Source organism: Carcharodon carcharias, chromosome 25 (assembly GCF_017639515.1).
Source record: "Carcharodon carcharias isolate sCarCar2 chromosome 25, sCarCar2.pri, whole genome shotgun sequence".
NCBI classification, from domain to species: Eukaryota; Metazoa; Chordata; class Chondrichthyes; order Lamniformes; family Lamnidae; genus Carcharodon; species Carcharodon carcharias.
Window position 1 is genome coordinate 8611525 of NC_054491.1, and position 23131 is coordinate 8634655.

A 23131-nucleotide genomic window follows, 5' to 3' on the forward strand; every position below is an offset into this window, starting at 1 on the left:
ATCACATATCTCTTTCAAACTCACTCACTTGATAGGCCAATTCTGCTCAGCAGTAATAATGTGAATATATTTTTTTTTAACTGTTCAGTTCACTATCTGGATAGATGCCAGATGACATACTGTGACCCTTATTTTAAATGGATCACCATCTCAGAGATAGGCATCACTATTTACATTTTGATATTAGTACAAAAGGTTTTATATACTCAAAAGTATGGTGCAAGAAACTTGAAAATGAAAAGTCCGTTGCATAAGGGAATTTTATGGGAGGAAAAAGCAATGTTCTATATGAAACGTTACATTCCTAGTTGTTAAATATTACCTTTTGACTATAATTTAACATATTATAAGCAACAATGTAATGTTATCTATTTCCAACTAAATACTGCATGATGATGTCTTATTACAAGTTCCTTGGCTGGAAATTTCTTACAATTACATCCATTTCATGCACTCACTATAAGCGTACCCTGCAAAGGAATTGCTAGCCAAATGTATATAATTCTGTAAGATAGGGTTGGAAGGAATCAAGTGGCACAATATCCATTCATTTCTGGGCTTTGGGTTGAATCTAGTCTGGAAAGATCAGAACTAATTTGGGCAGTCCTAAATAAGTTGTTAGTTCATGTAGCATAAAACTGTCCACCATTTGGCACTACTTCGGCATCTTCATGTAGTAATTCATTACAGTAATTTACAGAGACATAAATAGTAATGTGGTGGTACAGAACATGAATATTGCTAAAAAAGAGACATACTGTCAAAGCTTTTTGTCTTGCATTCAGCAGGACAGATATGCAATAGTAAAGGGAACAATAATTTACACTGCATGAGAAGAGAGTACTGATTGGTTGGCAATTGGACTCTGATTGGAACAGGCATTGCCATGGAGAATGCACCAGGGCAACATCTCTACCAATCAGAGTTCACATGACAACCAACAGCACCCTTTTCTCATGCTGTATCAATTGTTGTTCCTTTACTATTGGTATTCTTTTGTATCAGTCCTGACGAGTGTGAGACGAAAAGCTTCAATAGCACTTCTCTTTTCTCAGAGACGTAAACAAAAGTAGCAAGTTCAGAGTATAATTTTAAGAACGGTGTGGAATTGCTGAATCCATGAATTCTACTCTGTTGTCTTTCAAATACGTGGAGAAAGTGAATGTCTAACTCAGTTTAAGAAGATGCTTTGCTTTCTGTTGATTTAGTCAAGGTGTTGATTTTTTTTATCCTTTCATGGGATGTGGGCTTTGCTGGCTAGGCTAGCATTTATTGCCCATCCCTAATTGCCCTTGAGAAAGAGGTGGTGAGCCGCTTTCATGAAACATTGCAGTCCATGTGATGCAGGTAAACCCATAGTGCTAATTATAAGGGAGGGATGTCCAGGATTTTGACCCAGTGACAGTGAAAGAACAACAATATAGCTCCAGGTCAGGATGGTGTGTGGCTTGGAGGGGAACTTGCAGGTGGTGTGTCCCCATGCAATTTAATAGTTTTATTAAATCAATTTTATCTTGGTGCTTGTGCAAATTAACAACATTATTATTTGCCCAAAATGCATGAGTACTGTGATTATATTATCCATTCTTTCTAAGGAGTCACTCAGACTCATTTCAAATTTGATTGGATTGAATACTGAGATTTTATTGAAATATCTGAATACACATTATGATTGAGTGAAGGTTTTATTTTAGGGGAACCTTATTTATCTGCATTATTTTATCTACTTTCCATCTTGCAGCTAACACAATATATACAAAAATATATTAGGTATTCATTTCTATAACAGGCATTGTATTTATTTATGTTTTGATACTAGTTATTTTAAGCAGGAATCCAACCCTATTTAAAGGGAAGCAATGCATTTGGATTCAACATTAAATTAAGCATCCAGTTAGCATTTGGTGATTCTGTATTTATCCCATTATTTTGAACGTATGCCGAATTGAACTGGTTAGATTGGAATGCACATTTTGATATGGAAACTAAGAAGTATGACCATCTATTGAAATAATTTTGCAACACCTTGATGCCTGAGTGAAGATTCAGAGTGCAAGTGTAGCATTGCTTTTAATTGTTTTCAACTCTAGTCAAAGAGATAAGGTGCAGGGGTGAATGGGAGCACAGATGAAGAAATCCTTATGGTTAGGAATAAGGGAAACAAAGAGGACTGAGTGATGAATAGGATTGTTCACCATCACATGCTCATCTGGACAGATGGGTGCTTCAAAGTGTGATGGAATGTGCGGTGAAACACACTAACTGGCCAAACAGCGTGTGGTAAAAGCAGAAAATACACTGATGCTTGACAACAACTGGTGGCCTGCAGGGTGGAGTAGCAGCAGTTATTGTTATATGCCTGATAATAAGCACATGGCACAATATTGTTAATCCTGTCACTGATCTTGGACTATTTGCTGAACTAATAGTTTTAGGACTGAATGAACCAGGCAGAGTTCAGTGGTTCTGCTAAAGTTGCTTAGCGTGGGCGCCCGTATAAATTCAGAAGTCTAAATGAGACATAGTTTAAAAGTTTAATTGATTTGAGATCCTATTTGGAGAAGCTGCGCATTTGTAAGCATTAGTGCAGCTGTGCTCTTTGGATCAGGAAACAGGATTTTTAATAAAATGGTAATCCAAGTAAGCAAAACCTTTACTGAAATCAAACATTGATAAGATTTACTGTAATTAAAAGTAAGGGGGAAATTATACTGATTCTAACCAAGACTATTTTGATGAAGGTTCTCCATTCTTAAGAAGGGAAAACAAGGAACAAAACTCCACAAAGTGATTTTGTGTTAGGTCAACAAGTGTTGTAGGTTTTCCCTACATTGGCTTAACAATGAATTTCATTGCCTTGGACTCATCAGGTATATAATGTTATTTCCGTTTGTATGTTAAATACTTTAGTTAGGCCTTAGTTGAAGTACTGTGCACAATTCCAGGCACCACTCTTCAGGAAAGCTGTCAAGGCTTTGTTGAGAACGCAGAGGAGATGTACCAGAATTATACTGGGGATGGGGAAATTCAGTTATGCGGAGAGACTGGAAAATACGTAAGAAAATAAGTAAGAGATAGAAGCAGGAGTAGACCATGTGGCTTGTCGTGTCTGCTCTGCCATTTAACACGATCATTGCTGATTTTGGGCTTTGACTCTCCCTTAGGGCAGAGAAGGTTCAGGAAATATTTCATAGAGGTGTTCAAAATTATCAGCAGTTTTGATAGAGTAAATAACTGTTTCCATTGGGAGGGTGGGTTGGTAACAAGAGAACATAGATTTAAGATAATTGGCAAGAGAACCAGAGGAAAGATGAGGAGGTTCTTTTTTAATGCACTGCCTAAAAATACTTGAAATGGAAAAAAAATTGCAGGGCTATGGGAAAGAGCAGGGGAGTGGAACTAATAGCACAGTTCTTTCAAAACCTTGGCGCAGGCATGGTGAGTTAAGCAGCTGCTTTTTGTACTGCATGATCCGATGATTCTACATGCCTTGTGTGGGTGAATTATTTAGATCATCGATATGGAGTTAAATTTGAATGTTATTTAAACTTGAGAACTAGTACTGAGAATTTCAAAGACATTGCATGATTATCATCCAAGTTATAGACTTGAGACTGTTGCAAATCACCACAAAGATTTATGATTGGGTTTGTTGGTAATTCCTGTTCACAATCAAAGAACAAAGAACAAAGAAAAGTACAGCACAGGAACAGGCCCTTCGGCCCTCCAAGCCAGTCATATTTGCCCGTCAACTAAAACATTTTGCACTTCACTAAAACAAAATCAATTGGATGATTTGGACAAAACTCAAGAGAATGCGAAAATTATGAGAAAAATTTGAATCTGGAAACTCTTATGGGTGTGAGGATGAAGGTCATAAAGATTGGAATGGATTCTTACAGTTTCAGTGCTTTAATGGTAGCCAGTTGAAATACTAACGTACAGAACCATTCAATATCTGCAACTGAATAAACTTTTGTTACCTCCTTAGAATAAACTATAAGATGTAAGTTTCCATTACATCCTATACAAGGCACACCATGAAAACCACGCAACTGGTGTTGGATCATGCTGGATGCGATTTACTCAGGGGATGTATACCATTTCACTGATTTTGTTGATGTAGCAGATCCAGCTGTTTACTAAATGAATACTGTTCTCCACGCCATTAGCAGAATGAGTTTAAAAGTCGTTTTAGTCTTCTGTTATGAAATGTATGCCACTTGCCCTGTCTAGAATATACTGAGATTTTTCCCAGCCCTGTGGAAATGTGGTTGGAGATAGAAAGGACCAGGAAATTGGGGGAGCTGTAGCAAGCTGGCTCCTTGTGCATTCCTGCCTCTAGAAGAATTTCCTGGGATGGGCTGGGAACAGGGTTGGCTCCCACAAAGGTAGACAGCTCAATAGTCCAATTAAGGCCCCACTAGGCTCCACTTAGAAAGGGCACCTGGGTGTCCTCAGGCTGGCATGGACAAGATGGGCCAAATATCCTCCTTCTGTGCTGTAACTTTTTGATGGTCCTATGGTTCTAATAGGCCATTTTGCAATGGCACTGACATTTTGACAGTGGCTTCATGTTCCAATGACGGGGCCATGGACAGGAAAGGGCTATCCATCACTCATCCAGCAGAGGGGTTCCCTTCCATCCCGATATCTGAACCGGCTTGGCTGTTTATTTCATGAATTCAGTGCAGGCAACTGAGGGGGTTTCCATAGTGATGCGCTCGCAGGCTCACTTAACAGCCTTTGCAGTGCCCACCTCTCCCACTGGGCTGCCAGCCTGACATCGCTGTGGGCTTTCTAATTGGGCCTGCAGTCTCAGGAGCCTGCTCGCCACCATTAATTGGATGGTGAGTATCGAGGTGACCGATTAGGAGGCCGTGTCTGGGAATTTTATGCCAGCAGGGCGTGCTGCAGATATGGGCAGTGGGTGACCCACCAGAAAATCCAGCCCTGTGGGTCATAGTGACGAGTGAATTGTTTTTGTGTAGTATTACATTTCCTGAGGAGAAAAGCAAATTTTTAAAAATCTTTTTATTCATTCACGGGATGTGGGCTTCGCTGGCTAGGCCAGCATTTATTGCCCATAACTAGTTGCCTTCAGAAGGTGGTGATGAGCTGCCTTCTTGAACTGCTGCGGTCCATGTGCTGTAGGTACGCCCACAGTGCTGTTAGGAAGGGAGTTCCAGGACATTGACCCAGCGACACTGAAGGAACGGCAATATATTTCCAAGTCAGGGTGGTGAGTGACTTGAAGGGTGGTGTTCCCATCTACCTGCTGTTCTTGTACTGCTAGGTGGTTGTGGGTTTGGAAGGTGCTGTCTAAGGAGCCTTGGTGAATTCCTGCAGTGCATCTTGTAGATGGTACACACTGCTGCTACTGTGCTTCAGTGGTGGAGGAGTGAATGTTTATGGATGTGGTGCCAATCAATTGGTCTGCTTTGTCCTGGATGGTGTCAAGCTTCTTGAGTGTTGTGGGTACTGCACTCATCCAGGCAAGTGGGGAGTATTTCATCACATTCCTGACTTGCCTTGTAGATGGTGGACAGGCTTTGGGGAGCCAGGAGGTGAGTTACTCGTCGCAGGATTCCTAGCCTCTGACCTGCTCTTGTAGCCACAGTATTTATATGGCTAGTCCAGTTCAGTTTCTCATCAATGGTAACACCCCACGTTGTTGGATTTGTCCTGGGTTTTGGGTTCAGTTCATACCTGTGCAATTTTCCACATAGCCGGGTAGATGCCAATATTGTAGCTGTACTGGAACAGCTTGGCTTAGGGCATGGCAATTTCTGGAGCACAAGTCTTCACAGAATATTGACAGGGACCATAGCCTTTGCACTATCCAGTGCCTTCAGCCGTTTCTTTATATCATGTGGAGTGAATCGAATTGGCTGAAGACTGGCATCTATGATGTTGGGTATTATGAGACAGCCTTTCAGTAAAGCTGAGTTATTTAAAAATCCCAGAGGGAAACTTTAATCAACTGTCATTGGAGGATTCAGTGTGGTAATGCCATAGAATATCAAGAGGTGATGGTTAGATTCATTCTTGTTGAGATGGTCATTTCCTGGCACTTGTGTGGCATGAATGTTATTTGCCACTTGTTAGCCCAAGCTTAGATATTGTCCATGTCTTGCTGCATTTGGACATGGACTGCTTCAGTATCTGAGGAGTCGCCAATGGTGCTGAGCATTGTGAAATCATCAGCAAATATCCCCATTTCTGACCTTATGATAGAAGGAAGGTCATTGATGAAGCAGCTGAAGATGGTTGGGCTAGGAACACTACCCACTACCCTGGAGAACTCCAGCAGTGATGTCCTGGAGTTGAGATGACTGACCTCCAACAACCACAACCATCTTCCTTTGTGCCACATATGAATCCAATCAGCGGAGAGTTTTCCCCCAATTCCCATTGACTCCAGTTTTGCTAACGTTCCTTGATACCACGCTCTGTCAAATTCAGCCTTTATGTTAAGGGCAGTCAATCTCACCTCACCTCGGGAGTTCAACACTTTTGTCCATGTTTGAACCAAGGTGTAATGAGTTCAGGAGCTGAGTGGCCCTGGCAGAACCCAAATTTGGTGTCAGTGAGCAGGTTATTGCTAAGCACGTGCTGCTTGATAGCACTGTTGATGACCCCTTCCATTACTTTGCTGATGATTGACAGTAGACTGCTGGGGCGGTAATTGGCCAGGTTGGATTTGTCCTGCGTTTTGGATACAGTTCATACCTGTGCAATTTTCCACATAGCCGGGTAGATGCTAATATTGTAGCTGTACTGGAACAGTTTGGCTCAGGGCATGGCAATTTCTGGAGCACAAGTCTTCAGTACTATTGCCAGAATATTGACAGGGCCCATAGCCTTTGCACTATCCAGTGCCTTCAGCCATTTCTTGATATCATGTGGAGTGAATCGAATTGGCTGAAGACTGGCATCTATGATGTTGGGTATTATGAGACAGCCTTTCAGTAAAGCTGAGTTATTTAAAAATCCCAGAGGGAAACTTTAATCAACTGTCATAACCTATATTTTTAAGTGGTATGTTTGAGAGCAACTCTAAATTCAGGAATCAGATCACCAGTTCTTGAGAGGTTTTATATTAAACTAAATGAAACATTTTATTAATTTACACAAGTTAAATATATACACATGGCTACAAATTACTACTATCATAATTTTTAAAAAATTTCCCAAACTAATCTCCATTAAGGCAACAACAACCCATAGACTTAACCAAACACCAGGCAATGCATTTTCATCTTACAAATTCAAAATGAGGTTCTTTTCACTTTGGTTCCTGTGGAGACAGTTGGATGCTCACAGCTGCTTTGATCTTACATTGCCTCTGCGCTGTGCACACAAAACTGCTGAAGTTTTGAACTAGCATAGCTCATTGAATGTAAATTGTTATTGTATCACCAGCCTCTTTGAATTCCACCTCTTCTAATAATAAAATCCCTTTCATAGTATCAATTTTATTTGTAATATAAACATATTACTTGGTGTCTTCCAGCTAGGTGCCAAATTTCACTCCACTTCTTGAATGCCCTATTCCAAAAATGCAAATGCACTCTACGTCTTTTACATCTCAAAACTAGTACACATCAAAGCACCCAGACTAGCTGGCTTTAATCCAATTAAGACATGTTAAACCTCTATTTTAAAAGAAAAACATTTTCCAATAATATTATATACATTAATAGCTTCATGACACTGGGGACCACCGGAAGAGGCTGAGAAAGATCATCCACTCGGCACTTCTGGCTGAAGATTGTAGCAAATGCTTCAGCCTTATCTTTTGTATTGATGTGCTGGCCTCCCCCATCATTAAGGATAGGGACATTTGTGGAGCCTCCTCCTCCAGCGTGTTGTTTAATTGTCCGCCACCATTCATGGCTGGATGTAGCAGGACTGCAGAGCTTAGATCTGTCCCATTGGTTGTGGGATCGCTTAGCCCTGTCTGTCACCTGCTGATTTTGCTGTTTGTTACACAAGTAGTCCTGTGTTATATCTTCACCAGGTTGCCACCTCATTTTTAGATATGCCTGGTGCTGCTGCTGACATGCCCTCTTGCACTTTTATTGAATCCGGGTTGATCCCCCCACTTGATGGTAATGATAGAGTTCGGGATATGCCAGGCCATGAGTTGCAGATTGTGTTTGAGTACAATTCTGCTGCTGCTGATGGCCCACAGCACCTCATGGATGCCCAGCCTTGAGTTGCTAGACCTGTTCGAAATCTTTCCCATTTAGCACAGTGGTATTGCCACACAACATGATGGCGGGTATCGTCAATGTGAAGATGGGACTTTGTCTCCATAGCAACTGTGTGGTGGTCACTCCTACCGAACTGTCATGGACAGATGCGGCAGGCAGGTTGTGAGGATGGGGTCAGAATGTTTCTCCCTCTTGTTGGTTCCCTCACCACCTGCGGCAGACCACTCTAGCAGCTATGTCCCTTTAGGACTTGGCCAGTAGTGGTGCTACCGAGCCACTCTTGGTGATGGGCATTGAAATCCCCCATCCAGAGTTTGCCCTTGCTACCCTCAGTGCTTCCTCCAAGTGGTGTTGAACATGGAGGAGCACTGATTCATCAGCTGAGGGAGGCAGGTACCTGGTAATCGGCAGAAGGTTTCCTTGCCCATGTTTGACCTGTTGCCATGAGACTTAATGAGGTCCAGAGTCAATGCTGGGGACTCCCAGGTCAATTCCGTCTCAACTGTATATCTCTGTGCTGCTACCTCTGATGGGTATGTCAGGGCAGGGATGGTGATGGTGGTATCTGGGACATTATCTGTAAGGTTTGATTCCACAAGGATGATATGTCAGGCTGTTGCTTGAATAGTCCATTAGACAACTCTCCCAATTTTGGCACTAGCCCCCAGATGTTAGTACAGAGGACTTTACAGGGTCAACAGGGCTGAGTTTGCCATTGTATTTTCTGGCGCCTAGGTCAACGGCGGGTGGTCCATCTGGTTTTCATTCCTTTTTATGACTTTGTAACTGTTTGATACAACATTTAAGAGTCAACCACGTTGCTGTGGGTCTGGAGTCACATGTAGGCAGACCAGGTAGGGAGGGCAGATTTCCTTCTCCAAAGGACATTAGTGAACTAGATGGGCCCTTACAACAATCGACAATGGTTTCATGGTCAGCATTTTAATTCCAGATTTTTATTGAATTTAAATTCCACCTTTCAAACCCGGTTTCCCAGGACATTACCCTGAGTTGCTAGCCCAGCGACAATACCACTACGCCATCGCCTCCCTTTATTTAGTTTTAGTTATTATTTAGTTTTATTGGTAACAACACATGGCTATGGAATGTCAGTGGATAATCTCTTTCATCCACAGGTGACTGCCTACTAGATGAACCGATGAAGCCGATTACATTACCGGATAGCCTACCGGGAGAAAGCTACAACTTGAACAGACAGTGCGAACTGGCTTTTGGGATTAATTCCAAACCATGTCCTTATATGCAGCCTTGCCTGAAACTTTGGTGCACTGGGAAAGCCCGTGGGCAACTGGTGTACCAGACAAGGCACTTCCCATGGGCAGATGGAACGAAGTGTGGTGACGGAAAGTTCTGTATGAAAGGTGTCTGTGTGGCAACCCACGATGTAACAAAGTACAAAGTAAGACCTCTGAATAATTCCTATTTTAAAAGAACTTTATGTCTGTGTGACACTCAGTCTCTTTTTCATTTCACACGAGGTATTTATATTCAGTGACATATACTCAATTCATGCTTTACAGGGTCCTTATTCTCATTGCTGTTGTAGCTCTAGTTTAGATCATATAATCTCTCTGGGGTATCAGTGTCTAATGTATATACAATAAAATTATATTAAATTACACATTACTTGTATATTTTAAATTTGCATTTAATCTTGTTGCTAGGTCAAAGCTGACTTTATTTAATTACAATGTTTCGCTCCACTCACAAAGAATGTAGTAAGTAAGGTATGAAAAATTCAAGGTTGAGTTCCTTAATGATCTGCTGGGAAACGTAATCAATAACCTTGCATCATTGAGCTCAGGTTATTTTTGTTTCAATTTCAGTTTCAGCAGATATCTGTCCTTGTTACAGTTGCCCCTAGATGCAACTTGTTATATTATTAAATATATATAGATTAAAATTACAGTTTAATTTAGTTAGTTTCTATTTGTGTCCAATTACACTTGAAAATTTGGGATATGGAACATTTGAATTTCATTAAATATGTCAGAGACCATTGTTTAAAAAAGAGACTTGTGTTTATATAGTGACTTGCACAACAGCAGGATGTCCCAAAGTGCTTTTCAGCCAGTTAAGCACTTTTGAAGTGTAGTCATTGTAATGTAGGAAATGCAGCAGCCAGTTTTCCCACAGCAAGTTCCAACAAACAGCCATGTGATATGGAGCAGGTCATCTGTATTTTATGATGTGATTGAGGGTTAATTCACCTGCTTTGCTTCAAAATAGTGCTTTGAGACCTCCTACATCCAACTGAGAGGGCAGGCAGGCCTCAGTTTAGTGCCTCATCCAAAAGACAGCATCTCTAACAGTGCAGCACTCCCTTCCTAATAAACTGGAGGGTCATCCTTGATTTTAGTCCTCAAGTCATGGAGTGGGGTTTGAACCCACAACCTTCTGACTCACAGGCAGCAATGCTACTAACTGAAGCAGAGCTGACCCATTTGCAGGAAGTTTTCATACACAGTCCCAATGATGAATTATTAATCTCATGAAACAGCTAATCTGCTAAGAGTTCAAACAATAAAATAGGCACCAGTGAAATGTAATAAGATGGAAATCTTGCACAGCATCTGACAGTTTAACACATGAACCTATCAGTCCTTCAGTCGCTCCACAGAGATCCCTGATGGACATTAATCTTTAAACTTGTTTATGATATAATGTCAAAAATAACTCTTCCCTTTATTATACTGCCATATGGAAATGTTTTTGACTATAGTAAAACATAATTTATTTTATTTGACATTGTTGTGTTCAATAAAAAAAAGATGCATTGTAATGGGCATTCATAATGGTAAGGCGCAGTAAAATTAATCAGTTATCTTTACAAACAACCTTTCAAAATTTATATCTAAAATGTCAACAGATTTAAAACGGTAAATGGATCTAACACAATTTAAATAATCTTGCAGTAAATACTGTGTTGTGAAAGAGTCATTAAGTATATATATGGGTATTACTGATCCACCATAAGTTCCTCTATCTAAGATATACACAGTCAGTTATGTTATAAAAGTTAAAATAAATCTCACTTTATATTAACAAAAGGACAGTTAGAAATGGGAAGCATGATAATTGTTTGGCTAGGCTGTACTTTCCAAAGAATTAGTTGAGGTGTCTCAGTGAATAATTAGTATATTAACGGTTACAAAAGTGAGATTGTGCCAACACTGCTTTTTAAGTGGAGAATGAGCCTGCAGCCTGCTAAACCACAAAAAAACAGACTTCTGGAACTAATAAGGAACAGTTTTTATTGGTAAACAATTGAATTGTTTATTTGTTTAGACAAGATAGTATTATACACTTTTAAAGTTTGATGAATGTTTAGTTGACAACACTTTGAAAAGAATCATGAGAAAGTTAAGCTCCTACTCTTAATAAACCTGAAAACATACACTACAGATTCGCTCTTGCTGGTGTGATTCTGAAGCCCTGGGGTCAAAGTCCCTGATGAATAGATAAGCACCGCTATTGAACGATAATTGGCCATGCAAGGCACACTTCCAAATTGCTCTTCAACATGGAAATATTGCCTATGACGTGCTGCAGTTGGCTGGATGTAATGGTCATTATTTCTTTGCACTGGGAGCCTATCAAAGCAAATCAGAATAGTCAGCCCTGAGAATCTCATTTCAGTAATATTAGATGTCTATTAATCTAGAGTGTAAATGTATGAAAATAATCAGTAATTGATCATAGCATCACAAATTTTTTGGCATTTGCATTTGGCAATAGCAAACCCAATCAATTCTACTTTAAAACGGATAAAAAACATGTTCACTTACATCTGGGTTTCATTTAAAGTTAATAAATGTGTCCGCCTGTATTATTTTGCAATATTGGCATCAGTTATAACATTTGTGGGATGGAGGTTTAGATGAATACTGTTGACCACTTCTTATTATAGGTCGATGGGAGATGGGGAAAGTGGGGTCCTTATGGATCATGTTCACGTACATGTGGAGGTGGTGTGCAACTTGCCAAGAGGGAATGTAACAAACCAACCCCTGCCAATGGTGGAAGATATTGTGAGGGAATCCGTGTCAAATACCGATCCTGCAATTTGGATCCATGCCCTGATAATGGTAAGACATTTATTAAAGACATATTGTGCTGTTATTTAATCAAACGTTTAATAACTTCTACATTTTTCATATAATGTTAGCAGATGAGGGCCATTCTGTAGTAATAAGTTTATGGGAGTATAGGAGCAAACAGTTTTCTCCACTGTTTAATTCTTCCCTGGATCAAAGTCAACTTTCCTTTCCTTTCTGAATTGACGATGACCATTTTTCAGGTGACAGGATAGCTTAATAGTCTAGAATAAGACAATGTGCTTTAGCATTGTAAATTTAGCCCATATTGATAGCAGACATCCATACTCTTTGACAGCCGGAAAGTGTAAAGTTAAATCAATTTGGATAGTTTCACTGTCATCAATGTCATAGTTTCATTTTCAGTTGATATGAATTTGTATTGTGAAGTTAACCATAATTCAACACCACGTGGCAATCTCACCCAGAGAGGCCCCAAGGATAGCAAGGCCTAGAGAAATTTATACTTATGAAATATATGGTACTATTCTGAAGTTTAAGATACCTTTGCTGGAGCCAAGTGGAGAGCTTTCATTTGTAACTGACTAAAAAGTGCTTGGTGCTGATACAGCATTTAACGTGAAGTAGTTAATACTGAAGTTGAGAAAGAAAATGAAAAAAAATTATCTCTTCAAGAATGCTTTGGAAGGTCGAAGAAGCCTAGCAGCAAAGCCCCAGTAACTCTATTCACATTACATATTGAAAAATGGATGGTTAGAAACCTAACTGAAGATTGTAACTTATTAAAGAGACTTGACCAATGTAATTAACTGCAGAAGTTTTTCCATTGTTGCCTGTAACTTCCTTTAGTTGCACCAATCTTTACTTTATCACTATTAATAGGTGCATTTAAGGCTGATGCGTTTGTTGTACAAATTCTTGTGGCGTCACCAGAAAAATTCATTTTTGAGAAGTTTTTGATAAGCCAAGGCCAAGGCATTTAACAAAAGAAGAAAAACATATTGCCTTTCCATGTGGTAGCTATAGTACATTATGCCTGGAACACCCTCTGAGGAGAAAGGCAAAAGAATATTGGGTTATTGAAGTGTTGTTAGATATGTGACCATAAGAAGGGTGACTTAAAAGGGCTGAATGGCCTTACTCATCTGAATTGATACCAGTGAAAAGTATTGCGGTTCCCTCTATTCTACCAACATATAATACAACTTTCCTCATGTAATGAAACAGGCACATTTCTGAAGGGATTAAATGATGAAGGCTTTTCTTAGATAAAACAGAATAGGTTGTTTCTTCTTTTCAAAAATATTCTTAAAGACTAACTAATTGTTTTTGTTTATCTCTTTAATTTCTTTGGAATATATGTGGCTAATGTATGGCAAAAAGACTTGGCAATTGTATTTTAAATCCTTGAGAGGTGCTGACACCTGCTTTCTGCATTCCATCTAATGCTCAGAGGGTATGGAATGTGACGGGTTTCAAAATATCTTTCTCTTCCTCCCCTAGTTCAGATGAATTTGTTTGGATGAGTGGCAATGCAGGTCTATTAACGCAGTAATTCTGGTTACAAAGGTGTGAACTCTGGCTAGATGTGTAATTGGTTTAAGCCAATATGGCATCATTCTTGAGACACTGAATAAATTAAAGTGTTTGCATCAGGTTTGAGGAGTGTTAGAAGATGAAAGTGTTTGATACATTGCACACCAACTTGTTCTCGCTATGGGTAGTGTTGCTGAATATTTTCCCTTTTTGCTGTAATTTGCCAAAAGATGGCATGTGACTTTGGATCTATTGTACAACAATGTCATACACTGGGGCGCTCAATGCCTAGTATTCTGTTCAAACCAGGTTTATTTTCCTTCAGAGGGTGCAAACAAAGTAAGTATTGGATGCTAGGCAGTTTGGAGAGAATTATTTCTTCCATTGTATGTGTTAATAAATTCACATAAATTTCACCAAAGGAAACATTTTCACCAATGGATATAAATCTGTTTACTACAATGGAGATCTAGTATTGAAGGACAAGAAAAGTCTCAATAGTTTTGTGATAAGCTCCATAATTTTTATATTTAATATCAATAATACCACAACTGTTTCTGGGATGACTACATGTCTTCTGTAATGTCAAGTGGTACAAATAATTTAAATAAATGCATTTTGTGTGTAAGCAAAGCATATCAATAACACTCAAACCATCTCAGTTATAAATCTGAGCATAGATTGCATGGAAGAATCTATTCGAAATAACTGGCTCTGACCTAGTTATTTCCAGTTAGTCATATAGCAATAGGTCTGTACTGTTAATAATAATAGCAATTATACATTTGGTGATATATTTCCTACCAAAACAAAACCATCCCTTTTTTATTTTTACTCCGATCATTCACTTTTAATGGTTTTGTTTAATTGGCAAGTGTCATTAACATTGGCTTGGTATAGTTGCCTATTCTTACAGGGTGAAGGGTTTGAATTCGCGTATAGAGAATAGTGCCCCTGTTATGGTTCAGGCATTGGCATCATACAGATTTCATTTTGGCAATAATGCTGGTGGACACAACAGCTTAGACTATTGATCACATTGGATCATGGGTGCTGGTGTCTATATAAGAGCACTTTGAATTTACAAGTGTGTGCATGTGGACTAATGGCAACATGTGCTTTACATGCCCCAGTCATTGTTCTTTCATTCATGACAAAATTTCATTATCCTCCTGAGCCTGCACAGATCCTAGTTATATGCCTATAGTGAAGGAAGAGCAGAATTTTACCACTCTACAGTTGTGTTCACCTCTATTTAACCCTTTGTGACTGTTTATTTATTATTGTGTTTGGTCTGTATTTGAATCCCAGGCAAAAGTTTCAGAGAGGAGCAATGTGAATCCTTCAATGGATATAATGTCAATACAAACAGGCTTGCACCATCTGTTGTGTGGGTTCCCAAATATTCAGGGGTATCGCCCAAAGACAAATGCAAACTTGTCTGCAGAGCGAATGGTACCGGATACTTCTATGTTCTTGCACCCAAGGTAAGCATGTGAAATACTTTACTTCTACTTGTACAAAATATCAACTCTCAGGCCTTTGGTCCTCTGTTTACTGCAGCATTTCTGCATCTACTGATATGCTCAGCCACACCCTCCCCTCCATCTTTGATGCCCCAGACCCCAATTAAACTATTAATCTCTCTCACCTTTACTAATCCCCCTGGCACCACCTTCATCTCCACCCCCTTATGTACAAGATGTAAAAACTTGAAAAAGCATGGTTTAGTTATCCACAGTCAGATCCAGCTGGGCCACATAAAGCACTGCCAAAGAAACTATCTCCACTTGTGGATGAGTCAAAAACAAAGAGCAATTGTTTTAAGGAAGCTACTAGCAGATGAAATAAATTTAAGAAGGACTTAGGAGAATGTTGAGAAGGTAAAATTGCTGTCACATTGAGTGTTTGAAGCATATAGCATTAATGCATTTAAGGTGGGTCTTGATTCATATAGTGGGAGAATGGAATAAAAAGGATATAGAAAGATATGAGGGCAACTTGGTTGCAGTAATTAGACTGGGAGAAGGCTTGTGAGGAGTATAAACACTGGCATAGAGTTGGGTTCGAATGGCCTGTTTCTGTGTTGAATTTTTCTGTAATTTTACATAACTACCTCAATCATTTCTACCAGGTCTATAAATTCCTCAAAGGAATCCAGTAAATTGGTCAGATGTGACCAGGCCTTTCTGAGCTCATTCCATCTGTCTGGAATGAGACCTGTTCTTCCATTTGGTCCCTCACCAAAGTTTCAAATACTTTCTCCACAATTGAGGTAACCTTCAACACATCTCCCAGCTGTTCAATTTTCTGCTGGCTTCTTCCACTCCCTTTAAATTTGCCTAGTTTTGGAAATCCTGATATTGACTGAAAGTGTGGGTGAATGAGCCCAATTCTGCTCTCTCAGCCCACTGACAAGAGATGTACTTTGGTCAAGATAGTGTGTTTTATTTTTCTCTGTGGCGAGATGCCCAACCTAACACTCTGGCAGGGAAGCTTACAGCACATATGATTGGCAGATGGAGGTGGTAAGAAAGGAGTCTCTTCATACTCAATTAATAAACCTTTCTTTACCTTATCATTACGCCCTGGTTGTCATTAAACTGGATATATTTCTAAAGTCTGATTTTCATTTTAATTGATTTGGAGAGTACTTCTTTATTCTACCTAAAACCACAGTTACATTTTTATTTTATTTCCGCAAAAAATCTGGAATTGACTATATCTGTTTTAACACATTGCCATTTTTGCAATCTTTTATAGGATAACATCCATCTTGGTCACAAAATCCACTACCTTAAAGCAAAAATCTTTTTATATTATGTCAAAGATAATATGAATTTATCCCCGTGTTCCCACTTGCTTATAAAACCAACCTGACATAAGAAGCAGGGCAGTAGAAATATTTTTTTCAATGATGTCTTTATTCATGAAGCATTGCCTTATAAACTGGACTAGGTGTCAGAAAATAATTTCCCATTGTTTGCCAAAGGTGGCAAGATTTTTTTTATTCATTCACAGGATGCGGTAATTACTGGCTAGACCAGCACTGTCTACCAGAATTGCCCTTAAATAAATAGCATTTTAACCCTTTTTGGAGGGCAATTAAGAGTCAATCACATCGTTGTAGGGCTGGAGTCACATAGCGGCCAGACTGGGTAAGGGCAACAGATCTCCATCCCTAAAGAACATTAGGGAAAAAGGTGGGTTTTTATGACCATCTGATAGTTTATGGTCACCCTTACTGATGCTTTTTCCAGACAGTAGCATAGTGGTAATGTTACTCGACTAGTAATTCAGAGGCTCAGCCTAATGCTGCTGAGACAAGATACCACATCAGCTGGAATGAAATGCTAGTTTCAATAATAATCACGAAACTACCGGATTGTCATAGAAACCCACCTGGTTCACCAATGACCTGCAGGGGAGTAAATCTGTTGTCTTTACCTGGTCTAACCTATGTAACTGCAGACACACAGCAATATGGTTGACCCTGAATTGCGCAGCCATTTCAGGGATTAATTAAACCAGTTCACAGGCAATTAGGGATGGGCAACAAATGCTGGCCTTGCCAGCGATGCCCACATCCCAATAACGAATAAAAAGAAAATTCTTTAATTAATTCAATTTTAATTCCCCAGCTCTGGGGTGGGATTTGTACTCATCTCTCCAGATCATTAGTCCAGGCCCCTGGATTACTAGTCCAGTAACATAGGGTAGAAATTTTCCCTTGGCATGTGGGATCGGCAGGGGTGGGTGGGAGCTGTTGGGAATCCGACCAATTAAGGCCCGCCCAGCGCGATATGTGAGCGGCAGCGCTGAGCGCTGCCTGTGTGGGCGGGGTGAGGAGGGCGAGCAGGCCTAGCCCAAACTTCACACATGCGCGCGAGGGAGCGCTTCATCACCTCCTTGAGGCAGCCTCAGGGAGATGAAGAGAGATTTAAAAAAATAATAAACAGTAGAAAAATGTAATGAAACATGTCCCCTCGTGTGATTCTGTGAAAATGAGCAGGGACATATTTTTAGTTAGAAAATAAAGTCTTTTATTTTATTTGTATTTGCTTTTGGAAACCTCATCCCACCCGTGGATGAGGTTTCCACGCTTGGCCTTTTCGCCTGCCCGCCAACTGTTAGGTTGAACGGGCAGTGAAAAAGCTAACATAGATTGGTAACTTAAGGGCCTTAACAGGCCTATTAATTGTCAACGGGCGAGCTGCTGGCTCCAGCACATGCCTGCCGACCAAACTATCGTGCGACTGTGCATTGACGCCGGCTCGCTCGGCTGACATCATTGCGCGTCATTTCATGCTCGGTCGGGTCGGGCGCCCGCCCGTTGAGCTAAAGATTCTGGCCATGATCAGTATTCTTCCATCACGTAAAATGTATTAGCAACAATGGTTATTGAAAAATCCCTGTATAAATGTCTCTTTAACGGTGCTCGTGCCACTAAATCCATCATAAAGCCCACTTGCACAACTGGAACCAGCTGATAGGGCTGCTATTTAAAACACAGATCAAAAGAAGAATCCGCGCGTGACTATCTGGCAACACCAAACTTGGTTAAAACTGGAGAACAGTCTGAAATGTAATGGGACTAGTCACTGACCGTTCATATTGCATTGTGTTTTTCTCAACACCCAGGTGGTAGATGGAACTCCATGTATGCCAGACACTTCAGCAGTATGTGTCCAAGGAAAGTGTATAAAAGCTGGTTGCGATGGAAGGCTTGGCTCCAACAAGAAGTTTGACAAATGTGGAGTTTGTGGGGGTGATCACAAAAGCTGCAAGAAGGTTTCCGGTCTATTCACCAAACCCATGTATGTTTTTCTTTTTGCTTTACATTTCAACTTAACTATCATATTTTTCCACTAAAATGCCGTTAATGTCTATTGGAATTTCACAGCTACATAAAAATCCAGATTTCAAAACATCAATAGTAATTTCTGTAATTAGGTATATACTTCCAATACACAAAGAATGATGTAGTCTTTGCAAATTAATTTTCATAGTGACAGGATGCCCATTAACCCTTTTGAAAATTCTCAGAAAGTTGTGTGCTTGAAGATAAAATAGAACAAGCAAAAACACCTTCCTGGTGTAATTTTGGTTTTACCCTCCGCTGTTGTGTACAGAGATTCAAACACTTCCCCAAAACACATGTTACCATTGTTTAAAATATTACAGCACCAACATTAGCTACACCATTCTGAGGGAAACACTGAGCGGAAGCCAAGTGCCCAACATGCGAAGAGGGAAAAAGTAGAGGGCAAATCATTTCTGAGTTGCTATTGCACATTTTAGTGGTCATGTCAGGTTAAGATTTATAAGACCTGTGAGCAGCTTGTCGACTTGCTCTGGCCACAATTGGTAAGTATCCCAGGAGTTAAGGTAATTGGAAAGGAAATAAAGCTGTAGTATTCCACATTTTCAAAAAAAAAGTACATAATTTTTGAAAAGCTCCTTTTACTGAGATCTGGGAAGGTGTAACCTTTTCAAGGGGTTTGGCAGTAAGTGCAAGATTGGAAATTCTTGTCAGTTCGATGATTTCCAATTGATTTAGCCTGCCGGGTGATGGGGCTGGGGGACCTCAACAGCGCAGCCACTGGAGAACTGCAGAATAACCAACAGAAACTTGTGAATTTCACCACTTAACTGCAAGTGTGCGGACTCTAAAAGTTTTGTCAGTCTCAGAGGAGTAATAGCAGTGAATTCTGACCATTTGGCCATCATTATTACCACAAAATCATGCCATTAAGTGAAACAAACTTTGAAGAAAATGAGGCTTACTTGCCTTTATTTTACACCTATCACCAGTGGTTCTTTTTCTTTTGTCTGTAGTTGAGATCTTCTTTGTTTCTTGTAAAGTACTTAACGTTGAACAGGAAAGGCAAAGCAGTCTGTTGGTGATGGTTCGACTGAATAATTCTTTCAGAAATGACACGACTTCCTGTCCCTCTTTCCATTTTCTCCCAATTGAATGTTTCTCACTTGCAGCAATATGGTTAACAAATTCAGTAGTCATATTCTTTGAAAATGACAATGAGAATTCAATCATTTACATTTGTATAACAACTTCACAGTAAAATGTCCAAAGGTCCTTCAGGTAGATGGAAATGAATACCTTTTAGGGATGGAGAAAAGTTGAGAAAGCTTTTGAAAGAGGAAAGAGGGGTAGCAATACAAGATATTTACAAAATGTGTTTGTGTAGGTCACCAAATCTGGAAGAGAAAATGGGTGATGGGGAAAGATGTTCATTAAATATTTTAATACTTAGCATTCTTAATATAGAATAAAAGTTGTTTCCTTTCTACAGACATGGTTATAACTACATTGTGACAATCCCAGTTGGAGCCACCAGCATTGATGTCAAGCAAAGAGGATACAGAGGCATGACCAATGATGACAACTATTTGGCAGTTAAAAATGAGCACGGCAAATATATACTGAATGGCCACTACATTGTTTCTGCAGTGGAGCGGGACATTATAATAAAGGGAAGCTTGTTAAGGTATAGTGGAACAGCAACATCTGTTGAAAGCCTTCAAGCTTTTAGACCTATCCAGGAACCATTGGTCATTGAAGTCCTATCAGTTGGAAAAATGACTCCTCCTCGTGTTCGCTATTCCTTCTATCTACCAAAGGACAATAAAGAAGATAAATCTTCACATAATCCCAATAAAAAAGAAACAAAAGAAATCTTGCTGAACAATGACAGTTTGAGCAATTTAAATAAGATTGATACAAGGCAACCAGATTATAAAAGAACAAGTTATAAATGGGTGGTGAGAACATGGTCTCAGTGTTCCGTTTCTTGTGGAAATGGACTGCAGCATAGATCTGTGGAGTGTGAAGACAATCATGGTAAAATAGCTTTTGATTGTGATACCACCCAGAAACCAGAAGTTATACGGCAGTGTGGAGATCCTTGCCCAGTGTGGGAGATTGGTGGATGGTCACCATGCTCAAAGAGTTGTGGCAAAGGCTTCAAGAGACGCATCATCAAATGTAAAGCTGATACTGGGCATGCTTTGCCCAGAGAACACTGCAGCATAAGGAAGAAGCCACAAGAACTAGATTTCTGTACGATGAGACCCTGCTGAGATTCATAAGTGGGCATTATTTCAGATAGAGTAGCCTTTAGAAATGGCCGCTGATCATTGGTTTCCAGCAACCTTTAGTGACAGTTATATCTGTTACACCTGAGTCCAAATGGAATATTGGGAAAAAGAACTACTCCACATTGGGAAAATGGAGACCAGTGACACATAATTGTGAGTGAAATTAACTGAAATTTACATGTTGAAGTCTACCTCTGAAATTTGTAAGTTGGTATTAAACTGTTTTGGTGACTTCATTGACCATGTACTAATGTTAGACTGCCTATTGAGCACTTACACAATGCAGATTGTCACCAAGTTGGAAGCAGTCAAAGATTTTAATGGCTTGATGGTGTTTTATTTACCATTGACCACAAAATAATACAGGGACCAGTGTAGGTACAGCTGCAATATTATGCAGGGATATATGGCCTAATATGATATATTGATGGTTCAATGAAAAACGGGGGTGACCATCCTTAACTTCAGAGATGTGGAAGTTAGTTTATTTGTAAACGGGCAATCTTATGTGCTACTTTATGAAATATATTAGATAGATAACCTGTTCTTTGTGAAATGTATTAGAATATTTTACCCAGTAATACTATAGTATGACATGTGGAGTGACGTTTAGTCAAGTTTAACTGGTGTCATCAGTTACAAAGTGTTACATTCCAACAAAACTGTATTTATGAAAGAAAAAGTAGAACATTAGGCTTGTGGTACAGTTCTGTATAGACATAAACACATTTGGATGTTATCTGAAACTTGAGCATTACAGTGTTGGTAGCTGAGCCTGTTTGTAAAATGATCTTTTCCAAGTATCTCTTAGTAAACTACCATTTTTTAATATGTAATAATTTATTCTGAGAGGGACAATATTCCATGGTGCATAAGTCATTTTCTGTATGCTGGTAACATTATTTATTGCGTGTACTGGGTTCCAAGAGCATCAATGCAAAACCAAACTGACAACTTAATTATTCTTTTTTTCTTGTGGTAAGATTGCAACTATGGTGCTATTTGTTTTGTCTACATTTGCACATTTTATAACCTTGCCTGTCAACATTTGTGATAATTTTGGAAAATTTTCAATTTCTTTTACAAAAAAGAAATGTAGAACTGTCTCATCCTCCCCGTTATTATAATAAGAAAGTCTGAATTCTTAACTATTGTGAACGATTCGATAAAATGCAAGGCCACCTCATATCAATGGTTTGTTCCATTTCCCCCTTTATATTGTGGTAGTGCTTCTTTTTAAAAAAATCATATATGCCAAACTCTGTAACCCTTTCACTTGCATTCTGGTTGGGAGGGACTGCAGTTACTGTTCTTCCATCTAAAAGATGGTTCATATGTTAGTGGGATTTATTTTACTCTTTTGCATTTTTAAATTGCAGAAGGCATAAATACCGTTTATTGGCTGTTATGTATACCATGTATACATTTGTTTAATTGTGCACAAATAAAATTGTAAATATCTATGAATTAGTAGTCTTATCATTTATTGAGGGCTAGAGTATACCTATGATACCAGTTCAATTGAAGTTGCACAACAGGAGTAATCATCACTTACGATATTCACTGGTAGTTAAAGTGTTTGACTGAAGCTGTAGATTGTAGATATCTTCACGTTACAATGGCAAATGCACTGGTTGTCAATGTCTCTAATGACAATGAAAATCAGAAGAAAAAAAAACTTTCAAAATGCATAAACCTGCTGATGAATATCACGGCATTTGTTGGAAAGACTAATAGGAGAGATTGCACAAGCTGGCTAAGGATTCAGATGCAGGTTATAAACAATTACTTCACTCTCACTCAGAAAGTGATGGCTTCCAATCACTCCCACATATTCATGACTTGTAAAATATTGGTTACATTTTCTATGTATTCTTTATGAAGTCCAATCAATGTTTATCTTGTGTTATACCAGAACATCCACTGAAAAGGATGATGGAAGTTTGGAACTCTCTTCTGTAAACAGCAAATAATGCTAGATCAATATTTAACTTTAAATCTGAGTTGATAAATATTTGTTAACCAAGGTTATTAAAGAATATGTTCAAAGGTGGGTTTATGGAGTCAGGCTGGAGATCAGCCATGATCTCACTGAATGGTGGAATGGGGTCAAGGGCATAAATCGCCTTCTCCTGTTCCTATGTACCTAAAAGTTAGATTGGTTACAGAACAACTTAC

General features: G+C 39.3%; 1 protein-coding gene across 1 annotated transcript in view; it reads left to right on the forward strand.

The window, feature by feature from the left end:
- The window catches only part of LOC121269642 (A disintegrin and metalloproteinase with thrombospondin motifs 15-like), a 45271-nt gene extending 22851 nt beyond the window's left edge, over window positions 1-22420 (forward strand). The window contains exons 5-9 of the mRNA XM_041174399.1: window positions 9356-9639; window positions 12151-12328; window positions 15146-15321; window positions 18476-18651; window positions 20149-22420. Coding sequence (XP_041030333.1) covers window positions 9356-9639; window positions 12151-12328; window positions 15146-15321; window positions 18476-18651; window positions 20149-20935 — 1601 coding nt within the window. The 3' untranslated portion in view covers window positions 20936-22420. The remainder of the gene's footprint in view (window positions 1-9355; window positions 9640-12150; window positions 12329-15145; window positions 15322-18475; window positions 18652-20148) is intronic.
- The last annotated feature ends 711 nt before the right edge of the window (window positions 22421-23131 follow it).